The 15,000-nt window shown below is 43.5% G+C and overlaps 1 protein-coding gene across 3 annotated transcripts in view; it reads left to right on the forward strand.

Moving 5' to 3' along the window:
• LOC110538728 (voltage-dependent T-type calcium channel subunit alpha-1I-like) overlaps positions 1-15,000 on the forward strand; it is a 139,118-nt gene that overhangs the window by 43,759 nt on the left and 80,359 nt on the right. For all 3 annotated transcript variants that reach the window (XM_036938908.1, XM_036938909.1, XM_036938907.1), the window contains exons 5-7: positions 502-844; positions 1,487-1,579; positions 14,496-14,847. In XM_036938908.1, coding sequence (XP_036794803.1) covers positions 502-844; positions 1,487-1,579; positions 14,496-14,847 — 788 coding nt within the window. The remainder of the gene's footprint in view (positions 1-501; positions 845-1,486; positions 1,580-14,495; positions 14,848-15,000) is intronic.

Consider the following 15,000-nt stretch of genomic DNA (forward strand, 5'->3'; position numbering starts at 1 on the left):
GAATAGTCAGTCTGCTCCTATATAGAGGAAACAGGACACACATATAAAATGGAAATGACTAGTTCCACTTCAACTGATTATAATCATTTAAAGTCTGGTTTGATATTTGTACAAAATACAAAATTAAAATCACCTGCCCTGGCACTAAGATTGCAGAGGTGTGTGAATGGCATGTTTAAAACCTCTGGTGGGGAGTAATATGATACTCCAAGAGTTGTGTTTGTGGCAGATTCTGCCCAAGTGAGTAAATGATCCCTACGCACTTCTGCTCCGCCTACTTCCTGTTTCTGCTAGTATCCTGTGATATAAATAGTCAAAATACATGAGGAGTTTGGAATTGGGTAAGTGTGTGTATGTGTGTATGCGTGCCTGTGGCGTGTTAATGTGTGTGTGTGTGCAGCCTGCATGTGTGTGCGCATACATCTTTGTGTGCTTACGTGTGTGTGTGATCACACATGCATGTTTATAACACACTCTTTCTCTCTCTCTTCACCCTCCCAGTTCGTCAGGTCTGACCCTACCCGCCCCTTACTACCAGCCGGAGGAGGATGACGAGCGCCCCTTCATCTGCTCTCTGGCCCAGGATAACGGGATCATGTCGTGTGGTGACGTCCCGGCCCGGAGGGAGGGGGGAAGGACCTGCTGTCTGGACAGGGAGGATGCCTACCACCGCCAGTCCCTGGGGCTCATCCCTGAACCACTAGTCAACAGTTCAGCCAGTGCAGTGGGTCTCTGTATCAACTGGAACCAGTACTATACTAGATGCCATACTGGACATAACAATCCACATAAGGGGGCGATCAACTTCGATAACATCGTATACGCCTGGATTGTTATCTTCCAGGTAAGAGATGAGGAGAGGAGAGGAGTGGAGTGGAGAGGAGATGGGGAGGAGAGGAGAGGTGGGGGATGGGGAGGAGAGGAGAGGGGAGAGGAGAGGGGAGGGGAGAGGGGAGAGGGGAGGGGAGGGGAGGGGAGAGAAGAGGGGATGGGAGAGGGGAGAGGAGGGGAGAGGAGAGGAGAGGAGAGGAGAGAGAAGAGGGGAGGGGAGAGAAAAGAGGAGAGGAGAGGAGGGGAGGAGAGGAGAGGAGAGGAGATGGGTGATTAGAGGGGAAGGGAGAGAGGGGAGGGGATGGAAGAGAGGGGAGAGGGGAGAGGGGAGGGGATGGGAGAGGGGAGGGGGGGGGGGAGGAGGGAAGGGGGAGGGGATGGGGGAAGGGAGGGGATGAGGGAGGGGAGGTGGGGAGAGGGGAGTGGATGAGGGGAGTGGATGGGGAGAGTGGATGGCGAGAGGCGAGTGGATGGGGAGGGAGAGGGGATGGGAGAGGAGAGGGGAGGAGGGGATGGAGATGGAGAGGGAAGGGGTTGAGGGTGTTGGGAGGACACACACACACAATAATGCATGCACACCTACAAGCGTACACACACACACACACACACACACACACACACACAAACCCTCAGCTGGTTGTGTATCTGTCTCCAGGTGATCACCCTGGAAGGCTGGGTAGAGATCATGTACTATGTAATGGATGCTCACTCCTTCTACAACTTCATCTACTTCATCTTCCTCATCATCGTAAGTACACTACACACACCAACATGATGCTATCACAACAAATCTGTACTGTGTTTTGTCAATCAGTTTGTAACTGGGCTTCCACCACAAAACAATGCCCTGTTAGGTTTGCAAAATTCTGGAGACAGGAAGCAGGAAATCAGGAATCGTGTAACCAGGATTCCAGGCTAACCTATAGGAAATGTGGGAAAGTTACCATAATGTTGCAACACTACACCCTATGTGTTAAGAGATTGATTGAGATAGTTTGCTTTGCTTTTATTCATACGCAAAACTGGCCTTCAGTGTATATGGGTAAAGGTCCTCCAACTGAAACATTCCACTCTGCCTTTGTAAGTGATTCCTCTTTCCCTCCGAGGGCTCATCTCCTGGCCCTCATAATGCTCCCATGGGACTCGTTTCTGACTGGCAGATTGCAGTGTTAATAGACTTGTAAAATCAGACCGTAAGATACACGGTTTCCAGAATCAATGGCCGGGTAGACAGTAAAGTGAATTTATCTGAGGCTTAATCTCTGTAATGGATGTGAGAGCAAAGAGGGGGCTGAAAGTTTGGCTCCGCCTACTGTTCCTTCTTACTTTATTGGCGGCCATGTTTTTGAAGAAACACGGTTGAACACGCCTGAAGATGGAGAAACACTGGTGAATACGCCTGAAGATGGAGAAACACTGGTGAATACGCCTGAAGATGGAGAAACACTGGTGAATACGCCTGAAGATGGAGAAACACTGGTGAATACGCCGGAAGATGGAGAAACACTGGTGAATACGCCTGAAGATGGAGAAACACTGGTGAATATGCCGGAAGATGGAGAAACACTGGTGAATACGCCTGAAGATGGAGAAACACTGGTGAATACGCCTGAAGATGGAGAAACACTGGTGAATACGCCTGAAGATGGAGAAACACTGGTGAATACGCCTGAAGATGGAGAAACACTGGTGAATACGCCGGAAGATGGAGAAACACTGGTGAATACGCCTGAAGATGGAGAAACACTGGTGAATATGCCGGAAGATGGAGAAACACTGGTGAATACGCCTGAAGATGGAGAAACACTGGTGAATACGCCTGAAGATGGAGAAACACTGGTGAATACGCCTGAAGATGGAGAAAACACTGGTGAATACGCCTGAAGATGGAGAAACACTGGTGAATACGCCGGAAGATGGAGAAACACTGGTGAATACGCCGGAAGATGGAGAAAACACTGGTGAATACGCCTGAAGATGGAGAAACACTGGTGAATACGCCTGAAGATGGAGAAACACTGGTGAATACGCCTGAAGATGGAGAAACACTGGTGAATACGCCTGAAGATGGAGAAACACTGGTGAATACGCCTGAAGATGGAGAAACACTGGTGAATACGCCTGAAGATGGAGAAACACTGGTGAATACGCCTGAAGATGGAGAAACACTGGTGAATACGCCTGAAGATGGAGAAACACTGGTGAATACGCCTGAAGATGGAGAAAACACTGGTGAATACGCCTGAAGATGGAGAAACACTGGTGAATACGCCTGAAGATGGAGAAACACTGGTGAATACGCCTGAAGATGGAGAAACACTGGTGAATACGCCTGAAGATGGAGAAACACTGGTGAATACGCCTGAAGATGGAGAAACACTGGTGAATACGCCTGAAGATGGAGAAACACTGGTGAATACGCCTGAAGATGGAGAAAACACTGGTGAATACGCCTGAAGATGGAGAAACACTGGTGAATACGCCTGAAGATGGAGAAAACACTGGTGAATATGCCTGAAGATGGAGAAAACACTGGTGAATACGCCTGAAGATGGAGAAAACACTGGTGAATACGCCTGAAGATGGAGAAACACTGGTGAATACGCCTGAAGATAGAGAAGCACAGGTCCGTTTTAGAATATCAGGTGGAGGGAGATTAGGGAGAGAGAAGAGGGAGGAGGAGGGAGAGAGATGGGGTGGAGGAGGGAGAGAGGAGGAGGATAGATGAGGAGAAGGAGGGAGAAGAGGGAGGAGGCATAGGAGGGAGAGAGATGGGGAGGAGGTAGAGAGGAGGAGGAGTGATGGGGAGAAGGAGGGAAAGACATGGGGAGGAGGAGGGAGAGAGAAAGAGGAAGAGGAGGGATAGAGATGGGGAGGAAGAGGGGAGAGACGGAGAGGAGGAGAGAGAAATGGGGGAGGAGGAGATACAGTATAAAGAGAGAGAATGAAGGAAAGAGAGGGTTGAATGAGCGATATGAGAGTTTGAGAGACAAATGTAGAGAGAGAAGGAGTGATGAGGATATAAGATAAAACAGAAAGAGGAGTATGAAAAGAGAGGAGTGAGAGAGGAAGAAAGGGATATGAAAGAGAAGTGTACAAATATAGAGGAATATTGAAAAGAGAGAGGTGAGAAGAGAGGGATGAAAGACAGAGGAGATAAGATAAGAGGAGAGAAACAGGTTGAGATGTCTCTGTCTCTGCAGGCGTCAGGATGCTTTGTGGCACCCGGCGGCCATTTTAATCCAGGCCTCGCGGCGTGCCGTCTGACTAGCGATAGGTCTTAGTCCGGTTTGGGTCACAGCGAGTGACCGAATTAGCATTAGCGTTTAATTAGTAACGATCAGAGTGGTGGGCTCCCGTCGCGAGTGTGTGACACATATGCAGTGCACACACACTTCTACCCACACACACACATACTTGTGATGCGGATTCTAACAGCGAGACATGCTGTCCCCAAGATGATGCCATGTCATCATGTGTTCATATCCCAGCATGCATTGCCAGACAGCCCTCTGAGGACTCAGAGGAAGTGACTGCTGTGAATTATGGGTAATTATTTGAAGGAAAGGAGACGAGATCATATACGGTGTTCACATTCTCAAATAAGCTTAAGAGGGAAACATAATTGAGGGAAACAGCAATACTATACAGTTAGACTAGGGGCTCCCGAGTGGCACAGCGACCTAAGGCACTGCATCTCAGTGCTAGAGGTGTCACTACACACCCTGCTATGAGTCCAGGCTGTATCACAACCGGCTGTGATTGGGAGTCCCATAGGGCGTTGCACATTTCGCCCAGCATCGTCATGGGTTAGGCTTTGGCCAGGGTAGGCCGTCATTGTAAATAATAATTTTTTTCTTAACTGACTTGCCAAGTGAAATTGAAAATAGACTGTTATTGGTTAGCTTTTTGAGAGGACAGTCATAAACCTGTTGCGCTCATGCTCTTATCTTTACGACCACAGAGCTGCTCCTCTCCAGACCCTCCCCTCTAACAACACATTCACATTATTACCATGCAGAGACTCCTCAATGTCATCCCCAACAACAGGAGCAGGGGATCTTTTCTAGTCTCTTGAGTTTGTGTTCAATTCAATCAAACCAGCAATGCAGTAGCTCGTTTTGAATGGTTAAATAAAATCATGGAATGGTTCGGGTTTCTGTAAAACTTACTACTGCAAAGAGGTAGACAAAGAGGTAGACTCCTTTCACAGGTACAGTTGAAGTGGGAAGTTTACATACATTTAGGTGGGAGTCATTAGAACTCGTTTTTCAACCACAAATTTCTTGTTAACAAACTATAGTTTTAGCAAGTCGGTTAGGATATCTACTTTGTGCATGACACGAGTCATTTTTCCAACAATTGTTTACAGACAGATTGTTTCACTTAAAATTAATTGTACCACAATTCCATTGGGTCAGAAGTTTACATACACTAAATTGACTGTGCCTTTAAACAGCTTGGAAAATTCCAGAAAATGATGTCATGGCTTTAGAAGCTTCTGATAGGCTAATGGACATCATTTGAGTCAATTGGAGGTGTACCTGTGGATGTATTTCAAGGCCTACCTTCAAACTCAGTGCCTCTTTGCTTGACATCATGGGAAAATGAAAAGGAATCAGCCAAGACCTCAGAAAAAAATGTAGACCTCCACAAGTCTAATTCATCCTTGGGAGCAAATTCCAAATGCCTGAAGGTACCACATTCATCTGTACAAACAATAGTACACAAGTATAAACACCATGGGACCACACTTCCGTTCAGGAAGGAGACGCGTTCTGTCTCCTAGAGATGAAGGTACTTTAGTGCAAAAAGTGCAAATCAATCCCAGAACAGCAGCAAAGGACCTTGTAAAGAATCTGGAGGAAACAGGTACAAAAGTATCTATATCCACAGTAAAACAAGTCCTATATCGACATAACCTGAAAGGCCGCTCAGCAAGGAAGAAGCCACTGCTCCAAAACCGCCATAAAAAAGCCAGACTACGGTTTGCAACTGCACATGGGGACAAAGATCGTACTTTTTGGAGAAATGTCCTCTGGTCAAAAATAGAACTGTTTGGCCATAATGACCATCGTTATGTTTGGAGGAAAACGGGGGAGGCTTGCAAGCCGAAGAACACCATCCTAACCGTGAAGCACGGGGGTGGCAGCATCATGTTGTGGGGGTGCTTTGCTGCAGGAGGGACTGGTGCATTTCACAAAATAGATGGCATCATGAGGTAGGAAAATTATGTGGATATATTGAACAACATCTCAAGACATCAGTCAGGAAGTTAATTAAAGCTCTGTCGCAAATGTGTCTTCCAAATGGACAATGACCTCAAGCATACTTCCAAAGTTGTGGCAAAATGGCTTAAGGACACCAAAGTCAAGGTATTGGAGTGGCCATCATCGAGCCCTGACTTCATTCCTATAGATTTGTGGGCAGAACTGAAAATGTGTGTGCGAGCAAGGAGGCCTACAAACCTGACTCAGTTACACCAGCTCTGTCAGGAGGAATGGGCCAAAATTCACCCAACTTATTGTGGGAAGCTTGTGGAAGGTTACCCGGAACATTTTACCCAAGTTAAACAATTTAAAGGAAATGCTACCAAATACTAATTAAGAGTATGTAAACTTCTGCCCCACTGTGAATGTGATGAAAGAAATAAAAGCTGAAATAAATAATTCTCTCTACTATTATTCTGACATTTCACATTCGTACAATAAAGTGGTGATCCTAACTGACCTAAGACAGGGAACTTTTACAGGATTGAATGTCAGGAAATGTGAAAAACTGAGTTTACATGTATTTGTTTAAGGTGTATGTAAACTTCCGACTTCAACTGTATATGCTTCCTGTTGATCAGAATAAGAAGTGTCTGTGTGTGTGGGCAGGAGTTTCGAAACACAATACGTAAACAAATATATTGCGAGTTGGATTGAATGCCAGGCAGAATATCACTGTACTGTTAAATAGGCCTGATCATACTAAGATGATTGCGTCATGGTGCTGTGTGAATACATAAGCGTTCACTTGGTTGGCAAGTCTGAAACAGAGGCTGGCATTGGCCGTGCGCATTCTGATTGTCAGCGTCCTTCGTGACCTGGAGACAGGCGTCGAATCACAGCATAGTTACATCTGTCTGGGGATAATGCAGCAACTCGATTGGCTTTAACCTGTGTGGGCGTGTCTGAACTTTTTCTGTATCTTCCTGCCAAGTTCTCATCTTCCTCTATCAGCTCCAATCGCAGTCATGTTAACCTGTTGCTCGGCAACTGACTGGTGACTGCCAGTTTTTCCCATAGTCACAGATCTAGGATCAGCTTACCTTCCCAAAAGCTTTAATGTAACTTTAGGGAGAAAGAAGTACAACTGACCATAGGTCACTGTCTAGGAACAATGTATCCCTACTGTTGAGTGGCCCTTTATCCCTGTGTGAAGACTCCGTAGGCACGGTGGGAGCTGACCCTGTGGGGTACTGTGTGTTGTTCTTAGTTAGAGCCATCCAGATCTTGATTCTAATGATGAAGGAATGATTGTCTAATGTGTTAGAGATATTCTGCTTGTCATTTGTTAGTATAATGTGTTACTCCTAATGAAGTACCTCAAGATATGTCTGGAGGCCTGGGGTCCCCCTGATTGTTATTCACTAATCTCAAAGCCAAAAAGTGAATCTTGCGCGCGCTGACCAGCAGCAACTCCATTATAGACGCCCAGTGGTCTTCCACTGTATGTATCTGTGTGTGTTTCTTATTTTCTCCATCTCTCCAGCAGTCTCTCTCTCTCTCTCTCTCTCTCTCTCTCTCTTTCTCTCTCTTTCTCTCTCTCTCTCTCTCTCTCTCTCTCTCTCTCTCTCTCTCTCTCTCTCTCTGTCTCTGTCTCTCAATTCAATTCAAAGGGCTTTACTAGCATGGAAAACATATCTTTACATTGCCAAAGCAAATGAAATAGATAATGAACAAAAGTGAAATTAACAATAAAAAATGAACACTAAACATTACACTTACAAAAGTTCCAAAAGAATAGAGACATTTCAAATGTCATGTTATGTCTATATACAGTGTTGTAACGATGTTGTAACGATGCGCAAATAGTTCAAGTACAAAAGGGAAAATAAAAACATCAACATAAAATTGTATTTACAATGGTGTTTGTTCTTCACTGGTTGCCCTTTTGTTGTGGCAACAGGTCACATATCTTGCTGCTGTGATTGCACACTGTGGTATTTTACCCAGTAGGTATGTGAGTTTATCAAAATTGGATTTGTTTGTGAATTCTTTGTGGGTCTGTGTAATCTGAGGGAAATATGTGTATCTAATATGGTCATACATTTGGCAGGATGTTACTAAGTGCAACTCAGTTTCTACCTCATTTTGTGGGCAGTGTGCACATAGCCTTTCTTTTGAGAGCCAGGTCTGTCTACTCTCCCTCTTTGTTTCTCTCTCCCTCTTTCTCTCTCTACCTCTATCACTCTCCCTCTTTCTCTCTCTACCTCTATCACTCTCCCTCTTTCTCTCTCTCTCTCTTTCTCCCCCCTCTCTTTCTCCCCCCTCTCTCTCTCTTTCTCCCCCCTCTCTTTCACCCCCACTCTCTCTCTTTCTCCCCCCTCTTTTTCTCCCCCCCCCCCTCTCTCTCTTTCTCCCCCTTTCTTTCTCCCCCTCTCTCTCCTTCCCTCTATATTAAGGGCTGGTATTAAGTGGAGGTATAAATCAAAGGTGGTCAGATGATCCTATCAGTGAGCTCTACTGTAATGAACTTACAGACTCTGAAGTTTCACCTCTAGTCTTACTGCAGTCAAACAGATAGTTGACATTCTACTGTACTTCTAGGAAGGCCAGGATACGTTGGCATTGATTTTGTCTGCTGCCTGTTTCAAGTTGATGTGTCCGTGAAAGAAAGATGAGAGATGCATTGAATTACATGAAACCTTATAGCTGAGTGACACCAAGAAAGGGAGGGTCTCATTCTGTTAGTGTGTGTGTGTGTGTGTGTGTGTGTGTGTGTGTGGTGTGTGTGTGTGTGTGTGTGTGTGTGTGTGTGTGTGTGTGTGTGTGTGCGCGCGCACGTGTGCCTGCATGTGATTAGTGATTCTGATCAGCAGGCTACTTTGATCCTAATCACCAGGAAGTCCAATTTCACTGATTCACATTATTACTGCATTATGCACGCACACGCACACACACACACACCTGTCTGAAGGTGAATCAAAGGCCCCACACACCTGCAGACCAGCCCTGAACTAGGATCACAGATGGAGCCTTCCCCTCCCCTTCTTTCTACATATCTCTGTCCTCTCTACTCCCTTCTCCTCTTCTCTCTACATATATCTGTCCTCTCTACGTCCTTCTCCTCTTCTCTCTACATATCTCTGTCCTCTACTCCCTTCTCCTCTTCCCTCTACATATCTCTGTCCTCTCTACTTCATTCTCCTCTTCTCTCTACACCATTCTCCTCTTCTCGCTACATATCTCTGTCCTCTCTATTCCCTTCTCCTCTTCTCTCTACATATCTCTGTCCTCTCTACTTCCTTCTCCTCTTCTCTCTACATATCTCTGTCCTCTACTTCCTTCTCCTCTTCTCTCTACATATCTCTGTCCTCTCTACTCCCTTCTCCTCTTCTCTATACATATCTCTGTCCTATTTTCTCCTGTCCTTCCTTCCCTCTTCTCTCCCTCTTCTCGTCTCTCTCCTCTCTCTCTCTTCTACAGTCTGCTGTGAAGATTTAGAGACTGCCTGGCACATGGCTTTGCTCACTCTCCTCTCCTCTCTTATCTCCTCTCCTCTCCTCTCCTCTCCTCTCCTCTCCTCTCCTCTCCTCTCCTCTCCTCTCCTCTCCTCTATCCTCTCCTCTCCTCTCCTCTCCTCTCTGTCTTTAAAGAGGCTTAGTGCTGTGTTTAATAGCTACACGTTGCTGCCACATCCGTCACACAGCTCCACACACTCTGAGCCTGATCCACCTCTGGGAGAAGTGTGTGATGTGCATGTATGCTCTTTTGCCTGTGTGCATGCATGCATTAGTGTGGGTGAGTGTACAGATGCGCTATCTTAATTGGACTCTGTTTCTCACAGCAGGAAAATAATCCTGAAGCAACAGGAAATGTGAATTATTATGTGTATTATAATTAATGGACATTTCTTGTAGGCCAGATCAAGTCTGTGGAAATTACAAATGTTGAATACAATACCATTTGCATGTGAATAGAGCAGATGTGTGTGATGTTTGGAAGGCAACAGAGCTGTGTATAGCTACCCCTGTGGGGTTTTTCTGGGTGGAGTTAGTGGGTTGTCTATCTCTCCTGTTGATCTGATCAGGAGAGTGAAGCTGTGCAGCAGAACCTAACAACTCAATACACCCCTTCCTGCCCCGCAGTCTACCTGTCAGATAACACTTCATCACCCCACAGGGTCAGCCAAGGGCCAGGTGAACTCCTGGGAGTTCATTCTGTGCAATCGTTCACTTCCCTTGCATGTATTTAGAGGAAATGGACTGGCGTCAGTATTATGGTTTCACCATTCCAAAGCTTATTGAGGAGAAGGATAGAGAATGCAGTGGTTCTCTCTTTTCTGACTCACACAGAGAGAGAGAGAGTGTGTGTGTATTAACCTCTCTGGGATATGTGGGACGGTAGCGTCCCACCTCGCCAACAGCCAGTGAAATTGCAGGGCGCCAAATTCAAAACAACAGAAATCCCATAATTAAAATTCCTCAAACATACATGTTTTTTACACCATTTTAAAGATAAACTTGTTGTAAATCCAGCCACAGTGTCCGATTGCAAAAAGGCTTTATGAAGGAAGCACACCAAACGATTATGTTAGTTCAGTACCTAGTCACAGAAAAACACAGCCATTTTTCCAGCCAAAGAGAGGAGTCACAAAAAGCAGAAATAGAGATTAAATTAATCACTAACCTTTGATGATCTTCATCAGATGACACTCATAGGACTACATGTTACACAATACATGTATGTTTTGTTCGATAAAGTTCATATTTATATCCAAAAATCTAAGTTTACATTGGGGCGTTACGTTCAGTAATGTTTTGCTTCCAATACATCCGGTGATTTTGCAGAGAGCCACATGAATTTACAGAAATACTCATCATAAATGTTGATGAAAATACAAGTGTTATACATGGAACTTTAGATAAACTTCTCTTTAATGCAACCGCTGTGTCAGATTAAAAAAAAGCTTTACCGAAAAAGCACACCATGCAATAATCTGAGTACAGCACTCAGACAACAAAACAAGCCATACAGATATCCGCCATGTTGTGGAGTCAACAGAAGTCAGAAATAGCATTATAAATATTGACTTACCATTGATGATTTTCATATTTTCATCAGAATGCACTCCCAGGAATCACAGTTCCACAATAAATGTTTGATTTATTCGATAAAGTCCATTTATGTCCAAATACCTCCTTTTTGTTCGCGCGTTTAGTACACAATCCAAACTCACGAGGCGCAGGCAAGTCCAGGCGAAAGTTCAGACGAAAAGTCATATTACAGTTCGTAGAAACATGTCAAACGAAGTATAGAATCAATCTTTAGGATGTTTTTATCATAAATCTTCAATAATGTTTCAACCGGAGAATTCCTTTGTCTGTAGAAATGCAATGAGATGCAGGTTGCTAACACGTGAGCGCGCGTGATCAGCTCATGTCACTCTGTCAGACCCCTGACTCATTCAGCTCTCATTCCCACCTCCTTCACAGTAGAATCCTCAAACAAGGCTGTAAAGACTGTTGACATCTAGTGGAAGCCTTGGGAAGTGCAATATGACCCCATAGACCCTGTATATTCGATAGGCAATGACTTGAAAAACTACAAATCTCAGATTTTCCACTTCCTGGTTGGATTTTTTCTCAGGTTTTTGCCTGCCATATGAGTTCTGTTATACTCACAGACATCATTCAAACAGTTTTAGAAACTCCAGAGTGTTTTCTGTCCAAATCTACTAATAATATGCATATCTTAGCTTCTGGGCCTGAGTAGCAGGCAGTTTACTCTGGGCACCTTATTCATCCAAGCTACTCATTACTGCCCCCAGTCCCAAATAAGTTATTAACACAGAGAGAGAGAGAGAGAGAGAGTATTAACAGAGAGAGTATTAACAGAGAGCAAGAGAGTATTAACAGAGAGAGAGAATATTAACAGAGAGAGAGAGTATTAACAGAGAGAGAGAGAGAGAGTATTAACAGAGAGAGTATTAACAGAGAGAGAGAGTATTAACAGAGAGAGAGAGTATTAACAGAGAGAGTATTAACTTCTTGCGTCGAGCAATCCCGTATCCGGGAGCGTAATCATAGCCTCAAGCTCATTAGCATAACGCAATGTTAACTATTCATGAAAATCGCAAATGAAATGAAATAAATATATTGGCTCACAAGCTTAGCCTTTCGTTAACAATCACTGTCATCTCAGATTTTCAAAATATGCTTTTCAACCATAGCTACACAAGCATTTGTGTAAGAGTATTGATAGCTAGCATAGCATTAAGCCTAGCATTCAGCAGGCAACATTTTCACAAAAACAAGAAAAGCATTCAAATAAAATCATTTACCTTTGAAGAACTTCGGATGTTTTCAATGAGGAGACTCTCAGTTAGATAGCAAATGTTCAGTTTTTCCAAAAATATTATTTGTGTAGGAGAAATCGCTCCGTTTTGTTCATCACGTTTGGCTAAGAAAAAAAAACAAAAATTCAGTCATTACAACGCCAAACTTTTTTCCAAATTAACTCCATAATATCGACAGAAACATGGCAAACGTTGTTTAGAATCAATCCTCAAGGTGTTTTTCACATACAGTGCCTTGCGAAAGTATTCGGCCCCCTTGAACTTTGCAACCTTTTGCCACATTTCAGGCCTCAAACATAAAGATATAAAACTGTATTTTTTTGTGAAGAATCAACAACAAGTGGGACACAATCATGAAGTGGAACGACATTTATTGGATATTTCAAACTTTTTTAACAAATCAAAAACTGAAAAATTGGGCGTGCAAAATAAACAGAGAGTATTATAAACAGAGTATTATAATCAGAGTATTATAAACAGAGTATTATAAACAGTATTATAAACAGAGAGAGTATTATAAACAGAGAGTATTATAAACATTGAGTATTATAAACAGTATTATAAACAGAGTATTATAAACAGAGATAATTATAAACAGAGAGTATTATAAACAGAGAGAGGGTATTATAAACAGAGAGTATTATAAACAGAGTATTATAAACAGAGTATTATAAACATAGTATTATAAACAGAGAGAGTATTATAAACAGAGAGCAGTATTAACAGAGTATTATAAACAGGGTATTTTAAACAGAGATTATTAACATAGTATTATAAACATAGTATTATAAACAGAGAATATTATAAACAGAGTATTATCAACAGAGGATTATAAACGGAGAGTATTATAAACAGAGAGCATTATTAACAGAGCATTATCAACAGAGCATTATCAACAGAGTATTATAAACGGAGAGTATTATAAACAGAGAGTATTATAAACAGAGTATTATTAACAGAGTATTATAAACAGAGATTATTATAAACAGAGAGTATTATTAACATTAGTATTAAATACGGATAGTATTATACACAGAGTATTATGAACCGAGTATTATAAACAGAGCGTATTATACACCGAGCGTATTATAAACTGAGAGTATTATAAACTGAGAGTATTATAAACTGAGAGTATTATAAACTGAGAGTAGTATTAACATAGTATTAAATACGGATAGTATTATACACAGAGTATTATGAACCGAGTATTATGAACCGAGTATTATAAACAGAGCGTATTATACGCCGAGCGTATTATAAACTGAGAGTATTATAAACTGAGAGTATTATAAACTGAGAGTATTATAAACTGAGAGTATTATAAACTGAGAATATTATAAACAGAGTGAGACATTGTGTCTACTTGCATTGGGTATCATCTTTTATTTATTTTTTCTGTCTCTCCTGATAACACTCTGTTAGAAACTACAGCCTCCCTAGACCTTTAGAATGAGTGCTAACATCACACTAGCGTCGCTAAGGGGGAAACAGCACACAAACAGCACACTTTATTAGCATCAATGCTATCTTGAGAGGAAAAACCAGCAACAGTGTATACTGTATGTTCGGGTGGGTAGAAGGTGGACGACCAATACTGATGGAGACATACTGTTTACATCTAACTCCCAAGTGATGAGACCAGAGGCAGATCTTGATTCTAATGATGAAGGAATGATTGTCTAATGTGTTAGAGATATTCTGCTTGTCATTTGTTAGTATAATGTGTTACTCCTCTGGCCATCACTAAAATAAAGTCCTGCTTTATGTATTTGCCCTCCTACTCTCTTCCACCTCCTCTTTGGCTCTGGCCTCTCTACTCTCCATCTATTATCATCCTCCTCTTTCCCTCAGTGTGCAGTAGAGGTAAACCTAATGAAGTACCTCAAGATATGTCTGGAGGCCTGGGGTCCCCCTGATTGTTATTCACTAATCTCAAAGCAAAAAAGTGAATCTTGCGCGCGCTGACCAGCAGCAACTCCATTATAGACGCCCAGTGGTCTTCCACTGTATGTATCTGTGTGTGTTTCTGGTTGGCCTTCAGCACTCACTACAGTAACTCTGTGTTTGTAACTCACCTCTTACTATCCACCACTTCACAGATTGGCTCGTTCTTCATGATCAACCTATGTCTGGTGGTCATCGCCACCCAGTTCAGTGAGACCAAGCAGCGCGAGCACCAGCTGATGCAGGAGCAGCGGGCCCAGTGCCTGTCCTCCTCTACCCTGGCCAGCCTGCATGAACCGGGGGACTGCTACGAAGAGCTCTTCCAGCTGGTCTGCCACATGCTGCGCAAGGCCCGCAGGAGGTCTGTAGCCCTGTATAACCAACTGAGAGGAAGGCCTCTGCCACCACCGCCCACTAGAGGGAGAGGAAGAGGAGGAGGAAGAGGAGGAGGGGAAGGAGGAGGGAGTGCGAACGGAGGGGAAAGGCATCACCTGAGGCAGCCACGCCGTAAGTGGGAGGCAGTGGGTGGGAGGACAATAGAAAGGGTTTTTGTTAAATGTCTAAACTTGAACTTTAACATGATATTTGCCTCTTTCACACTGTTTCGTGCGAGCCAGTGCGATGAGTCTTGTTTAATCTCTCGACTTTCAAACCTCTTTG

The sequence above is a fragment of the Oncorhynchus mykiss genome, chromosome 12 (assembly GCF_013265735.2).
Source record: "Oncorhynchus mykiss isolate Arlee chromosome 12, USDA_OmykA_1.1, whole genome shotgun sequence".
Lineage (NCBI taxonomy): Eukaryota > Metazoa > Chordata > Actinopteri > Salmoniformes > Salmonidae > Oncorhynchus > Oncorhynchus mykiss.